This window comes from Poecilia mexicana, unplaced genomic scaffold (assembly GCF_051168715.1).
Source record: "Poecilia mexicana isolate PSO_F unplaced genomic scaffold, ASM5116871v1 scaffold_2, whole genome shotgun sequence".
In the NCBI taxonomy this organism is placed as follows: Eukaryota; Metazoa; Chordata; class Actinopteri; order Cyprinodontiformes; family Poeciliidae; genus Poecilia; species Poecilia mexicana.
Window position 1 is genome coordinate 31062304 of NW_028263371.1, and position 18909 is coordinate 31081212.

The following is an 18909-nucleotide window of genomic DNA, read 5'->3' on the forward strand; positions in this document are numbered from 1 at the left end:
AATTTTCTCAACCACAGTTCTTATGACCTTTACTGAGTTGATGTATGCATTAATGATAGCACAACCCACATTAACAGATGTTACAAACACTGAAACGATTAATCAGATTGATCATGATGAATTGATTGATTAAGAAAAGTAAACTAATTTATTGATACAGGCTCACAAAAGGCATTGAAAAGGGAGTCCACATTAACCTCCGGCCTAAACCGACCACCAAACGTTTCTACTTCATGTATCCTGGCTCATTCGTTGTAACATTGATGGCTCTGAGCTGTAATCTTAAGCAGTTAGCCTCCTAAATCAATCTGACACTCAGCTGTCAAATCTGCTTCCCTCTGATATTTTTCAAGAGTCAGACAGCAGAGCCTCAAAGAAATCAGTTAAAAGGTCTCCGTCTTCTGCTGGCAACTCTGCAGCAGAGAAACTATTCTGCTCATGAATGTCTGAGGGGGACGAGTCAGCAAATTATCTGACTGTAAGAGAGCAATTAAGAGTGTTAAGGTTCTCGCATATCAACTGGAAAAGGCATGAATGCTTTGTTCTGAGCCATTTAACCTGAAAATTATATCAGCATTTCACTTAATTTACCTCAATATTATTAGAAATACAATAAGAGTCAGAGTTAAGATAACATAATCCTTTATTAGTCCCACAAGTGTAAAATGTACGCTGTGATAGCAAAAGGTGGACAGAACAGTAACAGACAAACAGAATTTAAAAACTTTAATTTGACATATTTAACTAATTTTATATATATATTTAGGAAAGAAAACACTTTAGGCAAGAGCACTTTAGGCACTCTAATAATTCATTTTAGCCGTAGCTATGACTTTGCAGATAATGTCATTAATGAGGCTGTTTTTATTATCTTTCTCCAGCCTTAAACTGCTTTGATAAGAGTATGTTTTTTTTAATCTCTTGCTTATATTTTCAAGTCAAGGCAAAATAAGGCATTTGATTAAAATGCCAGATTCTGCTGCACACATTTTGGCTCTCCCTCAAGCACAGAACACATTGCGATTGCTGCTTGTAGAAGGAAATGTCAACCATTTGATTCTCAGTCATAATTTGCAATTAGCTATGTGATCCTTGGCAGGAGTCCATAGCCAGGGGGCCGGAGTGAGTGGAAGGTGTTGGGAAAAAACAAAAAAGACGACGACAACTGGCATGATGATGCTGGGTGACTTGTGGAGTGACAGAATGTGTGTTCCCGTTGTGTTCTAAGCACACTGTCAAAATGCAGAGAATGACAAGACGGGATGTATTTTTAGCTCCTCCAATCACCAGCAGCAGCTAAAAATAGCACCTCCATGAAGATGTTGCTTTTCAGCTTTTTATACAGCAGCTTGAAATATATTTAGACATTTTATGCACCTTTTGTTGCCTGGAAACAACACGTGACATGTGACTCTTGTGTGTTTTTGGTTTTATTGCTCAGCTATGACAAGATAATTTGAAGCGTCTTCTAACAGGGTCGCCTTTGATGGTCTAAAAAAGGCTTTTAGCATTGCAGGCTGGCAGATTGGGAAAGAAATTTTGCGGCGATAAATTTCCCTACAGGACTCACCGGCATCCATCCCTTATTTCCCTATCAATGCTACCTCCTGATCCATTGTTATGTTTTCAATAACAGATTCATATAGACGGTGTCTTCTCTCTACCTTCTCTGAATAACCAGAAACCTAAAATAACTGACAAACTAAAGCTAATCATTGAGTAAAGAAAACGTCAAACTTTACTGACTATCTTTAACTTTTCAACCTCTTTACTCTAAGTATTTTTGATAAGTCACTCTATAGACAATGTGAACATCATGAGACAGGAAGCCTCTAAGTGGAACATGATTGGACTCTTTATAAAAAAGCATCATATCCAACTGTGGATCAAAGTAGTTATTATATATTTTATTGGCAGATCAGGTTGCTTCCTCTCCACCTTTAGAAATTGACAGGAAACAAAATTATGCCATCTCCCTGAGAGCGATATGCTCAGTTGGGCTACGCTGGTTTTATGATGTCTCTCAGATAAGATGACGCTTGGTCATTAAGAGCATTACATGACTCTAATTTCCACTCGGGGTGTTACAGGAAGCAGCATTATAAAAGTTAAAATAACAAAGTGAAACCGCATGTCAGGGAGGCGATCTGGTTACTTGACTGATGTCATTTTGCAAGATGCTGCCACCGAAATGCTTGACGATTTGAATGCTCAAATCAGAGTCACTCCAGTCATTTGTAACGCTGGTAGACAGAAACCACAAGCTTCAGTCAATCTTGACAAACAAGATGTCAATAGACCTTGGTTTTCAAATATTTTACTCCATTTCTAATTTGATTTGGTCTTAAATCCGACATGATTTTCAGTTACCACACTCAGGTTCTCAGCCAACACTCTGCATGTGGTGGATGCGCGCCGCGTCTTCTGTCCAGGTCACTCCGTCAGCTGCGCTACACCTAAGGCGGTGCATGCTCACAGATAATGTGCACTAGATAATTTAGGCCTCATCTGTTTCTATATGACTCATTCGCTGCTCAGTGAGTTGTCAGCACCAAGGGCAGATTCTGCTGGCAGAATGCAATGCAGTGGATGAGGGAGGAGATTTCAGGGTGAGATTGGTCGGATGCAGGTTCTGTAACAGACCTATCAGGAAAAAAAACACTCCAACAGAAATTCAATCATCCGTCTGTAATACTGACCGCTTTAATCTTTTGCAATAATCTGTTATATTTACTCTTGCATGCACATGAGGTGTAATTAAACAAGCATAGATGTGAAGAAGCCCTGCTATTGCCGGAGACGGTGGATTACTGATTTCCCCCAGGATATTAGTGTAATTGTCAGGCGTGATAAGGAGTGGTAGGAACAATTAGCTTTCTTTCTTTTTGTGTTTGCAACTGCATGACACTAATAGATTGGGACGAAGTGTCATAACTGTACTGTATACCCCTCCCCCCACCCAACCAACTCCACTTTGTTCACATTGTCTGTTATTTAAGCAGGCTGGGGTACGCTGAAGCATGGAGTTACAGAGCAGGACACCCACAAACAGAAATGTTGCAATAAAAGCAAGCAAATCCTGTCTTTCTCCTCTCACTCTGCAAAAGTGCACACATTCCTTTAACTTTGTCACATTACAACCACAAATGTAAAGGTATTTTATTGGATTTTTTAAAATAAATACTTAGTGCCATTAGTGTCCTTTTTTGAGTCAAAGGCCACAATTAGAAAACTGAATATACTGCAAGAAATGCCTTCAAATGTTCAGACTTGTTGGTATTGTAGGAGAGATATTGGGACTGTACACTGTTTACAAAAAGATACAGCAGACTAGGGAGCATAAAGATAAAGAAATTAAGACAATACAACCACACAATAAAGGGGAAAACATCAACTTTTTGATTATTTTTCCATATATCTGAGTCTCTTTTGCTTTGTTTTTTCCAGACCACCACTCTGATCGGCCTGCTAAAGACGGCCCGTTTACTCCGCCTGGTGCGAGTTGCTCGTAAGCTGGACCGCTACTCAGAGTACGGTGCCGCTGTTCTCATGCTGCTCATGTGTATATTTGCCCTAATCGCCCACTGGTTGGCCTGCATCTGGTATGCAATTGGCAATGTGGAAAAGCCTTACCTGGAGCATAAGATCGGCTGGCTGGACAATCTCGGCGTGTCAATAGGTACTTTCTGGTAATACAACCTTCACCACACAGTTAAAATGCACAATCAAATAAAACTCCTCGATGTCATTTTTTTTTCCTCCGTAAGGAAAGAAATATAACTACAGTGACCCCAGCTCAGGCCCTTCCATCAAAGATAAGTACGTCACAGCTCTTTACTTCACCTTCAGTAGTCTGACCAGTGTGGGCTTTGGGAACGTCTCCCCCAACACCAACTCTGAGAAGATCTTTTCCATCTGTGTCATGCTCATTGGATGTAAGTTACCATGCTTTTTCCTAAAGTTTCATTTATTCACTTGCGTATTCAACCCTCAGTTTATGCACCTACCGGTATTCATCACTGAACTTTGGGTTCGTTTGCCAGCTCTAATGTATGCCAGCATCTTTGGGAATGTGTCTGCCATCATCCAGAGGTTGTACTCTGGCACGGCCCGCTATCACCTCCAAATGCTGCGAGTCAAAGAATTCATCCGCTTCCATCAGATCCCCAACCCGCTCAGACAGAGGCTGGAGGAGTATTTCCAACACGCGTGGACATACACCAATGGCATCGACATGAATATGGTAGGAGTTGGAGTGTTTTGGTTTGTTACGTTTACAAAGAGAAGTACAAAGAGTTTGTTTTTGCTTCCCATTGTTCCTTCTCTCTCTCCTCCAGTTTCATTTGTGAGTTGGATGTTTTGAACCCAGTTTTTGCTGAATGTCAACTAGCCTGTCCTGAACAGTGCTCTTACCAAATCAGTGTGATGTTCCCTTGCAATGTCATTGGCATAGTATAATGTTTTCATTTGTTATACCACTCAGTGTTCAGTCATAGCCACATTTGAAACAAAACTTTGGATTCAGGCAGTAACTCGGCTTTACTTATCATGATGATGCTCACGGTACTTATACAAGTTTGTCTTTTCCATGTCTGCCATGTCAAATGGATTGACCCCGCCACTCTGGTAAGAGCAGGAGGTACATGTGCTAACTCACCTCATGTTTCTCTCTGTCCTTCAGTGGTAGATCTTATGTGTATCACAGTTGTAGTGGAATGCTTCGAGTATTTTTGTACTTTTTGATATTTTTTTTTTGTTTAATTTGCTGTATTTTTCATTGTTGCCCCAGATACGCACGTTACTAAAGCCATATTTTTGTCACTTCAGTCACATTACCTAAGGTGCGTTTCGACTGCAAGTACCAAATTTATTGGTCACTGACAACAAGTTTGTCAGTGACCAAAGCTATATTTTAAGGTTTTAAACTATGAGTATAATGTTTTATCTGCATCTTTTGAGATGCAGATAAAATCATCTCAACCTGCCTTGCATTGGATATTATTAAGTGTAAAGCAGCCTTCTGCTATTTGTATCATAACCAGTTATCCTTTTCATAAACATCTGTTAGCTACATTTAATTCTGTTTGAGTTTAATCCGTTATTGGTGTTACTGAAAAGGCGATCCATCTTTTCAGATGATTAGAGCTGCAGGTTTTAAGTGGTTCTGAGAGAGAGGGGTTCTGGGTAGGAAACAGTCGAAACACAGCTTACACTGTAAATTCACTGTTCAGAGCATGTCTTTGTAAAAAAAATACAAAACACCCATAACAGTAATTGTCCTAAATAGGCCAACTAATAAGTCTATCACTGATAGGCTTGCATGTGGCCTGAAGGAGGTGCTTTCTGCATGAAGTCTGTGTATCCATACACAACCCCATGATATTCATTGGATATCAGAGACAGAGTGAGTCATGCCTAGAAGAGTGGGCACTGCCTCGCCTTCCACTGCCAGGTTTCCCTCCCACTGTGGGACACTTGGCTGTGGACGCTGTGGTGGCACCTGCGTTTGCCAAATGTTGTTCAGTCTTTCTTTTTCAAATCCAAAGCTATTTTTTTTCTTTTATATACATATTTTTTGGTAACGAGCAACAAAAGGTTTGTTAGAGCCAGAAAATCAGTTGAGGCAACATTTCTTTTGCGCTGCTCGTCTTACCGGCACATTGAGTTTTAGATGTGAAAACAACGGAGAGAAGAATTGTGTTTACTCATTTGAACTGTCACTTACGTGTCCCCAAGAAGTTTTTTTGTTTTTCCTTTGCCTTCCAGCGTCTGATAACGTGGTGCTTATTTACAGTCAGCTCAAGCTGTCCGAGGAATATTAGTTGTTTTGTGTTCTCTGTAGTTTTGTCTTTAAATGGTAAGTGTACTATAAGTTACCGTGTAAAAAAGTCCATGTAAAAAAGCAAAAGCAAAAAAAAAAATATTATTCAAACTAAAACTGCTGTATTTTACAGGCTAACCTCCTAAGAAGAGTTTTTAAGATGATTTGTGATTTTATTGATATTCTTTGAACCTTTTCTGATTTTATTACATTGCAGACACAAATTTATTGTTTGGATTTTTGTGCTACACCAACATAAAGTAAATACTTTGTAGAACTACATCTACCAGCTTTTTGGGACTGACTCTAGATCAGTGTTTTTCAACCTTTTTTGAGCCAAGGTACATTGTTTTAACTGAAAAAATCACGAGGCACACCACCATCCAAAAATGTAAACAAAGATACTCTGTAGCCGCCTATATTACATATATAGCCATTCTTATCAAAGTGTCTTGAATAGGAATCAAATAAACACAAAAATTTATGTTTATCATATTTTACATTTCTTATTTCAAACTGCACTTAACATGTCCACTTCAAAAATACACCTGAACACTTGAACAGTGCCACAACACTGTCGTGTGTGATGCATGAATGTAGTAATTCTCGTTTTAATGTAAAATGCTCTGTACCTACTGCCATCTAGTGGTAAGAAAGTTACATGATTACGCTGCTACTCACTTCGACAGCAAAGACACTCAAAGATGGCATTATTTGCAGATAATTAATTCGCTTTCAAGAAATCTTTTAAGACCAATTACCGTATTTTCCGGACTATGAGCGCACCATACTATAAACCGTACCTTCACATTTTTTGAAACCCCTCCTCCCGGGAAACTTGCATATATAAGCCACACCGGGCTACAGGCAGCTGGTATCTCTGCTGCTCTCGGTTTCCCATAGGGACCCAGCAGAGGGCAGCAGAGGGCTGCATCCTAATAACTGCTGGATATATTAAGGACGCAGTTCTCCGTCTCCAAATCCAGTTTTGTTCACGTCCAGTTTACGTGCAGCGGCTTTATTTCCCTTCTGTACTGCCAGATCGATACTCCTGAACTTAGAAGCTGCATCATATGAGTTTGAAAGCATTTCTCTGTCGTGCCTGCTGCTAGCATGTGCTTGTTCTACATGAAAAATACCGCTTTCTTCTTTGATTTACAATTTTGACTTCCAATGATTCACTTCCTGCCAAAGCGCCCCCTGGTGGTTGAAGAAAAATCCACAGAATAGCCGCATGTTCAAAGTGTAGGAAAAAAGTAGTGGCTTATAGTCCGGAAAATACAGTAGGTGAAATTGGATAATTTCCACGACACACCTGACGATCACTCACGGTACACTAGTGTGCCGCAGCACAGTGGTTGAAAAACACTGGTCTAGAGGCTAAAATACTATGTTTTTTAAATAATTGGCAAGATTATACTGTATTCTACTTGAGGATATTAGTGCCATTTCAGATTTTTTTTTTTGTAGAGTAATTTTCCACCTGAACAGACAGGAATTTTGAGATTAATATCAGAAACTTTCTGAAAACGTGGAAATTTCTGAATTTGAAAAGTCCAAATTTTGCCTCTGATTTTGGTATTAATCCCACAAATCTATGAGAAGATTGAAAAGTCAAAACATATGGGCCTTTGGGAATTTTCTGAGTTTCAAAAGTAGAAAATGTTCAACTTTTCAAACTCTGAAGTTTCCTTGTGTTTTCTAGAAAATTTCAAAGATTTTTGATGAAAACGTACTTTATTTTTTTATCTCCAATGGTCCTGATATGCCGGCATAGTATTCTTTGGTCAACCCTGACCAGAATCTTACAGATTTGCATTTGGGAAGATAACAATTAAACAAAAAGAAACAAGTTTACTTCACATTTATTCATTACCTTGTTTGTCTGTCGCATAAAATCCATTATAAAATACACAATGTTTGTGTTTGTAATTTGATAAAATATGTAGGGGTTCAAGTGTTAGTTCTTTTCATGTACATGTTAAGATTTAACTTTCAAATAGAGAACATTATTCAATCTGTGCTGTCGTTTAAATGAATCTGTAAATGTTCTGTCTTGTCCGCTCTAACGTTCTCTAAAAACTCTGTGAAGGAGCTTGTGTTTTTTTTGCTTTGTTTTGTTGTTTTTTATAACTGTGCGGTTTAGGTTTTGAGAAGAAGGGGAGAACACACGTGGCAACTGTAGCAAATTTCTCTGGAAAAACTTTTCAAATTGACATGCAAACATCAGCCTGAACGAAAATCACACAAGAAAGTCGCAGTTTGAAAACACTTCCGCAGCCATTCACACGTTCTTTGACCTTTAACTCCTTCCCAGGTGCTGAAGGGTTTCCCAGAGTGCCTGCAGGCGGATATCTGCCTCCACCTGAACAAGAGCCTCCTCCAGGGGTGCAAGGCGTTCCGCGGGGCCACCAAGGGCTGCCTCCGCGCCCTGGCCATGAGGTTTAAGACCACCCACGCGCCCCCTGGAGACACGCTGGTCCACAGTGGAGACGTGCTCACGGCGCTCTACTTTGTGTCACGCGGCTCCATCGAGATCCTGAAAGATGACATCGTGGTAGCCATTCTAGGTGAGTTGATGCTTTATCTTCAAACCCCGGCAGCACTTTTTAATGATGTATGACAGAGTATCAGTGCCACTGTAGATAGAACAAAAATAATGGGTGAAGGTCCTCCCAAAAATCAAAGTTTTCTAGAAAAACCACAGGATTTTCAGAATTTCAAAAGTGGAAAATGTTTGACTTTTGGAAATGTTCTTTTTTAAAAGTCAACAATTGTATTTTTTTCTCCATTGTTTTTTTTTTATATATCTATTCGAAACAGAAGAATTACTCTTGAAAATAGGTAAACAGTACAGTAACTGGGTTGCTTTCTTGAAGAAGTGGCTACTAACTAATTACTAACTAGTTCCACGTAACTTGAAAAAACACCAACAGCATTTCATATCTCAAATAAACCAACTACTCAGTTTGTTTGAGTATTTTTCTGGGTTTTTGTGTATGTTTGGTGTGTAATCATGAAACAAGAAGAAATAAAAATGCAATTTACAAAATCTTTTCCAAAAAACTGTAAAGTTGTGCACGAATAAATCAAACCCTGTACATCCAGTTACCTTTACAGCTTATCTAACTCGCCCCTCATTTCTCTGCTTCTTCCCGTCATGATGACTCTGCATTAGTTACAAAGTGTGCTTGCTGCAACTGAATCACTGGTTATAGTGGCGTCACCCACACAGACAGACTCATAATTCAGAAATTAAAGTAGAAATGCACATGGTTTTTAATTAGCCTTGTTAATGAGTCACTGTGAAGCATCAAAAGAAGCACAAATTGACGGTCCCATCAGTGCAGGCTGCTTAGCTTTGAACTCCCGTCTTTTTAGCACTAAGTGCAGATGGCTATGTTGCGCTGCGATACGACTGGGTTCGCTGGCGTTTTGTGTAAAGTTCCCCAAGATGAAGTGAACAGAAGAGAGTGGGGGCGGACACATAATGGAATGAAAGTAACAGGAAATTCAGTGTGTTTGGTAATGGAGGGAAAAAAGAGCCAGGCTGCAGATAGAGACAGATAAAAATAGAAGGTAGGAAGAAGAAGAAATGATGATGAAAGTAAAATGACAGAAGATAAAAAGGTTCGAGAGATATTTTGTGTGTGTGTGTGTGTGTGTGCGTGTGCGTGTGTGTGTGAGATTGTCTCTATGTTGGGATGCCAAGCATGACCACAGCTGCAGCCGAAGCACAAATTGCTATCGACATCTTCCAGATATAATTAGAGCATTTTTCATTTGCTCTCCTTTCCCCTCATCCCATAAAACCAGCAGGTGTATTCCACTTTACGAGTTCTCTCTCCTCACAACGTAGTCCCAGTTTGAAGCTGTAATGAAATGCCTCCAGTGCCCAAACTGGTTTTCTAATTCGGTTTCCACTACCAAACAGTAGGTTTTCAGATACTGAAACTAGTTATATTCTCCAGTTACTTTCACCATGTTGCAATATAGCAAACACAGATCAATAACCTGAATAAAGTCTGATTACCATCAATATTTATATTAAAATGTCATGAAGTTCTCATTATTTACTAGCATTGCATAGATCTACTTTAATAACCACTGGATTTAAAAACCTAATTTGTAACTTTTTAATTAAAGGAGTTACAACAATGTTTAATATTTTCTTTTGGGATCAATAAAGTATTTGTGAATTAAATTGAATTTAGACAAAGAGTGACGACTGAAAAACTTTCTTTCTCTTAGCTGCTAACAGCTCATGAAAACACATTTAAAATTAGAGTACTACAATAAAAAACATATACAAAAAACAGAAATGTGGTTTCAATTAAAAGCCTGTGTAATACCTGCTTAAAGGTTATTTTAAAAAGATATTTTAATCTGACAAATGAGACTCATCGGAACATATTTTCTAACTTACAAAGTGAGGTTTCTTTCAGATACGGCTGTTTCTGCGGAAAACTTGAACCACATCCCTCCTCCTCATGTGATCAACAACCAGGAGTGATGATAAGTGTGTCCTGACTCGTGTTTCTTTATCTTTTACGTTTGTCCTCCCGCGCGCTCTCCAGGTAAAAACGACATCTTTGGTGAGATGATCCACCTGTTCGCCAAGCCGGGGAAGTCGTGCGCGGACGTCCGCGCGCTCAGCTACTGTGACCTGCACACCATCCAGAGGGAGGAGATCCTGGAGGTGCTCGACATGTACCCGGAGTTCGCTGACCACTTCTTCACCAACCTGGAGCTGACCTTTGATCTCCGGGATGAAAACGCGAAGGTAGCCAGCATGAAGGTGAAACCAGCGACCTGAAGATGGTCTGATCGAAGAGATTCAAAGGGATTTGAGGCCTTTGAAGTAAAAACCACTGATCCTGCTTTACTTTAAAAGACCATTGACTGGAATGAAAGCTTTTCTTGATTAATTCTGCTTAGCCCCTCTTTACTTAATTCAGTCATCCTCTTCGGAAACGTTTTCGCTGAGTTGGACTTTTTTCTTTTCACTGCTGCTTTACTGGAAGACAGAGAAAGAGGGAGCATGTTAGTCTGCATTACTGTGTCGTTTTATCTTTTAACTAGAGAGCTGGCACGCAGTCTTCGGTTATTTATTTAAAGAGGAGATCAGACACATGAGAAACACGGTGAGATTACGGTGAAAACAGGACAGACATGGTGACCTAACGACACCGGACACAGTTCCTGTTACTCACTTTAAAACCCAAAAGGTCACAACCTGTCCACGTTCTGCAGGATAAAGACACTGAGCTCCTCATGACACAGATATACAAGATTTAACTTTTAATGTTTTATTTGCACTTTGAGTTGTGCTGACATACGGCTCATCAAGAGTTTTAATGAAAAACGATTAGGTTTAAAAATGTGTTTTTTATAAAAAGAATTCATTTTATTTGTTGTTTTGTGTTTAAATGTCTTCCTGTTTCTATGTTAAATGTTTTGTATTTTTTACCAAATTACTTGAAAATTGTCTCAAAACACTGTGACAGACTGGTGACCTGTCCAGGTTGACCCCGCCTCTCGCACGGAACGTTAGCTGGAGAGGCACCAGCACCCCTCCTGACCCCTCTAAGGAGAAGGGTGTAAAGAAAATGGATGGATGGATGTCTCAAAACAACAATGTCGTCAATTCTCGCAATAACTTTTTTAACAATCTATCGTCCAGAATAATGTATCCTAACAGACCCAGCAGTACTTTGTGTTGGTCTCTGCATGAATTCCCACCGTAGCACACTGACGACGTGGTTTTTCCATGAAATATTGTAATAAAGTTTTAAAAGTTGAGAGTTTTGGCTGGGCAGAAGGTTTGAACCTGACCACATGTTCCCTGCTGTGCAGACGACCTACCCCAGTGACCCTGACATGGCGGACGTGAAGAGCCGCAGACGGGTTTCATACAAGAGGAAATCCTCCACAGGTAAACCTGAATAATTCTACAAATCTGAAAATAACTGCAAAGATTACTAGAAAAAAAAACTTAACATATTATTATCAGAATTGAAGTTAGCGCTCCTAATGTGACTAAATGTGGTAAACGTCCTAATAGATCAACACTCTGGGATTTAAACGGATCTTTGAGTTTATTTTCTTGTTCTTTCACTGTTCTGGTCTCTTGATCTCTAACTGGACGTCTAAACTTCTCTGCTAGCTCAACTCATCCAAAATATCAACATGGAACCCAGACAGTAGGTCAGAGTCTCATCTTCAAAGTTCACAGGATAAAGTTTCTGACCTTCTATTGCACAGCTGTTATCAACAAGCTACGTTCGCTTTGACAAACTTTACTTTAGGAAGAATTACTCCAGAGGCTTGAGAACCACATGGGTGTTTAAACATCAGTCGGTGTTTTTTGTGGCCACAAGCATGTGTTGATCATCAGGACATCTGTTGTAACAAGGACATTTCCCTGCACCTGTGCACCCAGAACAGGTGGAGCCGAGTCAAAAAAAGACGCTCCTCTGTGGGCCTAAAAATGGTTCAGCACACCGAGGCCTGCAGCACACCGCAGCACACCGCTCACCTCCCCCGTTAGCAGGTCAGAGCTGCAACATGAGCTAGGCTGGCTGAACACCGGCATCATGTGGAGTTTTTCTCACTCCAGACTGTCCTCAGCTAAAACAAGCAGCTGGTTTTCCACCTACTGTTATCCATTACACTGTAATCTTCACATTTGTAAGTTATTCCAGGGGAAAGTAAAACCTGCGCAAGCTATGAATGTGTCATAGCTGAGATGTGTAGTGTTTTTCTATGTAGTTTTTTTTTTTTTCCTTACCAAATTTAGCTTCAGTCAGAGCGGTATTGATTTTGACTTCAAATGAAATATTACCATTGTTAGTAATTTTTCTGAGTTTTGTTCTGTCAAAATGTTGACATTTTGCCTAGAAATCCAATATGGCTGCCAGACATTTCTTATTTCTCCATTTTTAAGAGGTTTAGTAAAGTCTGACTGCATTTCAAAATGGCCGCCTGTGAAGACTGACGAAGCTCCGTCTCCGTTAGCGTTTGGTTGAAAACAAAGCAGCAGTTTTTAAGACTAATAGATCCTGCGCTCCTAAGTGACACTATTGTGTTGGTGTTGCTGATGACATCACTTCATTCGGTTCTGCCGACTCTCAGCAGTCAGAAGATTAGAGTCAGAGGAATTTGTTAGACGTTCGACTTCTCAGCCCCAAGATGGGAGCAGCTGTAATTTGACTGCCTGTACACAAAGATGAGTCCACACAGCAGCACTCGGGATTCGGCTCGGCTTCAGAACAATTTAACTGGTCGCCATGGCTACAAGCTGTCTGAATACAGCCGCTGTCTGTGAGTTTACCACCACAGAGAGCACAGACTGAGCAAACTGATCGTTTTATAACCAGCACACATGGGGAAAACATTCACATTGATTATGAAAGTTACTGATTACCACTTTCTAAATCTAGAACCGTTCTTCTTTGCCAAATTGTTCAAGCTTAGTTATATTGGATTGGGAGCATCTATAGTTTTTCTTTTTTAAAGTCTTAGATATTAACTTAACCCTATTTTAAACTTTTGCATAAAATCTCAAAAACAATAATTTATTGTCTTCTTAATATAAAAACAAAGTGTGACGTGATTGCCTGAGTTCTGAGGACATTTAGTTGATGTAAAGCTAAAAGGTTCAACCTGTTTGTCCTCAGTTTAACCCCCAAAGCAAAGCCAGTCTCCACCTGTTGTCATCCCAGAGGAAGTCTGAGCGTAGAACTTCCTGTTCCCTGATTACCGTTTCTCCCCACAGGCTCACACAACAAGGAGCCGGCGGCCCCGCACTGCGATGCCAAGAAGGGCTGCAGCGTCTACGCCTCTTCGCCGGCTGAGGACAGGAAAGAATCTGCAGAGGAGGGAGAGGAAGACGAGGATGAGGATGAGGAAGAGGAGGAAGGCAGGGTAGAGGAAGAGGAGCAGAGGCCCTTGTGTTCTGGTGTGCTTGGTTACCCGGTTGTTAGGGACCACACCCTGGGTCTCGGGCTGAGCGGGGCTCCTGAGGCACAGGCTGAAGGAAACACACAGAACCAGGAATATAAAGGTGATTCTGTCCTTCAGGCTCATTTAACAGTAAAGAGTGACTAGTTTTTAAGCAAAGACAATCAGTGTTGTCTTAAAAACTATCTGATTGGACGCTGGTAAAGACTAAATTGTGCTAAAAGCAGTTAACCTAAATAGCATCTCTATGCTAAACATGATGTAGCAGCAGAAAAAAAAACATAACTGTTTATGGCCATTTATTTTTGATTTAGCAGCAAACAGTGTTTTTGAATTGAAAATGTTGCTTATACACACTGCTCAAAAAAATAAAGGGAACACTCAAATAACACATCCTAGATCTGAATGAATGAAATATTCTCATTGAATACTTTGTTCTGTACAAAGTTGAATGTGCTGACAACAAAATCACACAAAAATCGTCAATGGAAATCAAATTTATTAACCAATGGAGACCTGGATTTGGAGCCACACACAAAATTAAAGTGAAATGTTCCCTTTATTTTTTTGAGCAGTATATATACTTTTCTAATAAATTCATTACAGACCTGCAATGAACTCAATAAAAATGTTTAATCTAGTCCCAGCACTGATATGGTTAATATTTATTCAAATTAAACTTGTATAAAATCAGAAATTCTTTACCTTTATACAATTTACTAGGAAGAAGCAAAAATTAGTGTCACACTTTACTTATGTGATGATTCTAGAATGATTAGTGTTAAAGTGAACAGTAACTCACTAATGCACAGGACAGAAGGAACAAAATAACGTGTAAAGTTTGATTTGTAACGGGGGATCTGGGCAGAACTTCTCCACGTTCCCACAGCGACCACGTTGTGTCTGCTGCTCCATTTTCTCCAAACGGAACAGCGCCGTCGCCGCCTTCAGTCGGCCCACAGAAACCCGCAGCTCGCATGCCGTAACGCCGCCGGCATGCGAGATGAGGAAACGGTGTCAGCGCGTTGATTTGATAGTAATATCCCATAATTCAGCTGTTACAGCTGTAAGAGGATTACTGCCAAGGTAGAGAGCAGCGATATTGATTACAGCCCAGGGAGGGAATGTCAATTTAATCTCCAGCCATTCATTTCTGAAAGGAGGCAGAAGAAATCTCCTGCTGAGAGCCCGACTGGCTGAGTACGTTCTTTGGTATGGCAGAGAGATTCAGAGAAAAATCTGAAAAATGTATAGAAAGTATTTATACTTTTTCAACTTTTACGCAGTTTGTCACATTACAGTGCTGCTCTTCTTGACCTTCTATGGGATAGATCAATACGTTTTTGTCCAAGGAGTGTGGCATGCATCCCCTTCCTGAAGCATGACAGTGGCAGCATCATGCTACTCCCTTCAGCAGGGGATTGTGAAATAGGAGAAAACTGATTTGTGCTTTATCATATTTTTGAGAAATAAAAACCTATAACATGAGGCGTTCATTTTGATTTTCAAAACTCACCTAATAGTGCAATTAATCTCTTTTCTATGCCAAAATGTTAAAAGTTCAATATGTCTGGCGTCCCCCCGTCAGGCACAGGGTTTCCACTAACCTCCCATCTCCTCCCAGAGCTCAAGGCAGAGGACTGGGTGCAGCCTCATCCCGGCGCGGCAGCGGCTGAGGAGTCGGCTCAAAATCGAGACATGGCCGGGGAGGACGACAGTGACACGGACCTCACCTACGGAGAGGTGGAGCAACGGCTGGATCTGCTGCAGCAGCACCTGAACAGGTGGGAGCAGGTTCAGACGTCAGGATCTTCACCCGATAGCCCACTGCTGCGTTTGACTCCATTTCCTGTAATAGGCCTTTTTATTTTTCATCACCTTCCTCTACAGCTGACAGAGCGGGGCCCATAATTTAAACTCTAATTGGCTGAGAACTTGCACATACGTTTGAGACCAGACAGGGGAGGCTAATGCAGGGGGAACAGTGAGCGGCCTGCGGGGCTCCTGGCTGCTGCTCTGATCCAGATGAGGGGGAAGCAGCCAGGCAGAGGCTATTTATAGAACGCTGCTACGAGGTGCAGACTTCTACGTCACAACGAACTCGCACAGCGCCAGAAAACAACTTCCTGAGCTGTTCAGCCATTGATGCAATGTCACGTAAACTTTACAGTGCTTTAAAAAAGTATTCCCAGTAAAACCACAACTTTTGATCAATTTCATCTGATAGACAAAATAGCACATAGTTATTCAGGGGTTCTGATTACTTTCACAAAGAAAATGTACTTAGAGAGTCCATCAGTCTGCAGTTTGTCAATGTAAGTGCAGCTGCTCTGAACATAAACCAAATTGTTTACATCGTATGACTGAAAAGGTGCACATTAAGATGAACATTTATTGTTAATTATATTCAGGTTGAAAGTTTGCTTTAACTAACCCATTATTTGTTACTGTTTGAGCAAACGGACCATGTCTTGAACATAGTCACAAGTTAGAAAACAAATAGTTTTTGGTTTGTTCAGACCCACATGAGCTGCAGCTGGAGGGTTTTTAGACATCAGTTTTCCAAAGTCACTTTTGTCCTTGATATTTTCTCTCTGCTTTTAACATGTCAACTTTAGGTACACCACGTTCTTAAAGTCGTCCATTTTCATTAACCATAATGATTCTTCATCTGTCATTATTCACAATATTGATGCTGATCGGTGTGGTTCTTGCAGCACTTACTCCCTCTGAAGAATCACCTGGCAAACTAATGAGATGGCATTCAGATTGACACCATAGTCTGTTCTCTTTGCATGTACTTTGTGTCATAAAATACAAAGTTTGTAGCAGGGACATGACAAAAGGTACTATACTTCTATTACAGAGGGTAATGTATCAGGTTGGAAGTTCAGTGTCTCCCTCTAGTGTTTTAAGTGGGTGTTGACAGCCGACTTGTATAACCGATGGTTTATACTCATTTTCATTCCTTTAATTTCTCACCAGTGTATGTTGAGGAAACGATCCTGATTGCTGCAGCCGCAAGCTCCAACCAGCTCAGGCACAGCAGAGCAATAAAGAGAAAAGTAAATAAATAATCTGTAGTGATGAGATCACAGCAAGAGCCAAGTAGTTTAATGCAATCATCTCTGCTAATGTTTGGCTTGGTTTAGAAATTAAATAGCTGCAGAAGGTTTGATTTAGGAGGACAGATGTGTTGATTAGTTTTTTCATCCAGGTTTACTCTCATTAAGTTGACTGATGAAACCCAGACCGATGGATTTCACCACAGAAAACCATTTGTGTGTGTGTGTATCGTATGTGTGATCAGACTGGAGTCCCAGATGACTGCAGACATCCAGGCCATCCTGCAGCTCCTCCAAAGGCAGACTGCTGCCGGCCCCCCCGCCTACAGCACCGTCACCTCCAGCCCCGAGTACCACAGCCCACCCATCAGGGTCCAGCCGGCACCGGCCATCCAGACGGACCTCACCCTGGATCCAGCTCCGCCTCTGCCACAGGTAAACCGGAATGGGACAGTGTGTGTTAACACACACTGCTAGAGTCCTACACCTTGTCTCAAAACTTTTGTGTTGCCTTTATTTTTCTACCACAGCTTTTCAGTATTCACTCAGTTTACATCTGCAGAAGTGGTGCTTTTGTTTTCTAAAAAAAAATCAGTGTGCTTCCAACAGTAACCTTTGCGCTGTTCCTCAGGGCCCCGACTCAGAGAGCTCTGCTATGAAATCCAAAGACCCCTCTCCAGTTGTCCACACACAGACTCTTCCAGCAGGGCTGCTGGACAGCGCCCCCTACCCAGAGCAGAGACACACGACTAGTGGCAGCAGCGGTCCGGCCACGCCGGTGCGGCAGGCTTCCCTCCCTGACGTCCCCAGCAGCTCAGGAACGTTGGGACTTCACAGGCCAGTGTCCGACCCGGGCCTTCCAGGACAGTAGCCCCGCCCACAACCCTTCAAGACTAAAGGTCTTCTCTTAAGCTTGACTCAGGGTCTAAGAAAGAGACTGAATTATGCAAAGGATTAAAAACTGTAGATTTTCTTCCATTCCTTTTGAGAACATCTCTGAAGCCCAGCCCTCCCCAGCTCTGATCTAGATGTACAAAATCCATTTATACTGAGGTATTTATACTCTATATTATTAAACATATGTAAAGTCATCATCAGCTATCCTGTACATAGTTCAAATAGACCACTGCCAGCAACACAAAGCACCTAATGTGCTACTTCTAGATATGCATGATCTACGTTCTCACGTTTTCCGTTCTGTCGCATGTTCCTCACACAGGCTGCAACTCCCGAGGTGTTCAGGTGTGATCGGCATGCTCAGAATACCGTAGCTAGTTTTCTACATCTATACCCTCTACATAGGGAACAAAGCTACTTGAAACTCGCTGAGGCATTACCGCAAAATAATACAGGCCCTACTTTACCAGAGCTCAGAGGTTACGTTAGCGGTTATACTTTCTAGAACTTACCAGCTAACCTCAAAGTTCAGAGAAAATATGGCATGTATTGTGTGACGCTGCCCTGTATTGTAGATTTTAAGCCACCGCTTTAAAGTTGGAACCGTTTTTCCCCCATGAGATCTGTGTGTATATTTAGCGTGCCTACCGTCCACCACAACCGGAAGAACAAGACCTCGCCTTTTGAGAGCAATAATGACGGGCCAGTGCAGGCAACACTGGTGGACCTGAACCTTACAACCATCTGAACAGAGAAAAACCTACTTAACAATAAGGAGCTTGTTTCTTATACATTCATTTGCTTTGTCATGTAGGACAAATGAGTTGAAATCAACATCATCCAATTTAGTGAGAGCTTCAGTTAAATTGGTTGTTTTTAGTACATTGTGTTTGACAGGTGCCCTGTTCCTGCAAGTGTCATAGTAACACTTAAAGGGAAAAGGATGCGAAAGTGATGGTGAGAGGCCAAGGCACTCTGATACCCTTAAATCAACTTTCTTTTCTGTTATTGGGAGCAGGACGGTGCATGCTTTAGGTCTTCCATTGTTTTCTGAGAAACTACAACTTCCTGAAAGAAAGGATAATCAGAAAAACTAGAGATAAAAAAAGTTTGGCTTTATTCGCTTGCTCTGGCCTTCATAAACAGTAGGGTTAGCTGTCAGAC

General features: G+C 41.0%; 1 protein-coding gene across 1 annotated transcript in view; it reads left to right on the plus strand.

Annotated features, from left to right (window-relative positions):
* Nucleotides 1-17942, plus strand: part of LOC106917580 (voltage-gated inwardly rectifying potassium channel KCNH7-like) — a 60179-nt gene extending 42237 nt beyond the window's left edge. The window contains exons 7-16 of the mRNA XM_088014517.1: nt 3448-3679; nt 3768-3935; nt 4044-4243; nt 8139-8391; nt 10399-10604; nt 11678-11756; nt 13599-13886; nt 15408-15567; nt 17094-17283; nt 17480-17942. Of these exons, the coding sequence (XP_087870643.1) occupies nt 3448-3679; nt 3768-3935; nt 4044-4243; nt 8139-8391; nt 10399-10604; nt 11678-11756; nt 13599-13886; nt 15408-15567; nt 17094-17283; nt 17480-17719 (2016 nt within the window). The 3' untranslated portion in view covers nt 17720-17942. The remainder of the gene's footprint in view (nt 1-3447; nt 3680-3767; nt 3936-4043; nt 4244-8138; nt 8392-10398; nt 10605-11677; nt 11757-13598; nt 13887-15407; nt 15568-17093; nt 17284-17479) is intronic.
* Nucleotides 17943-18909: the final 967 nt, after the last annotated feature.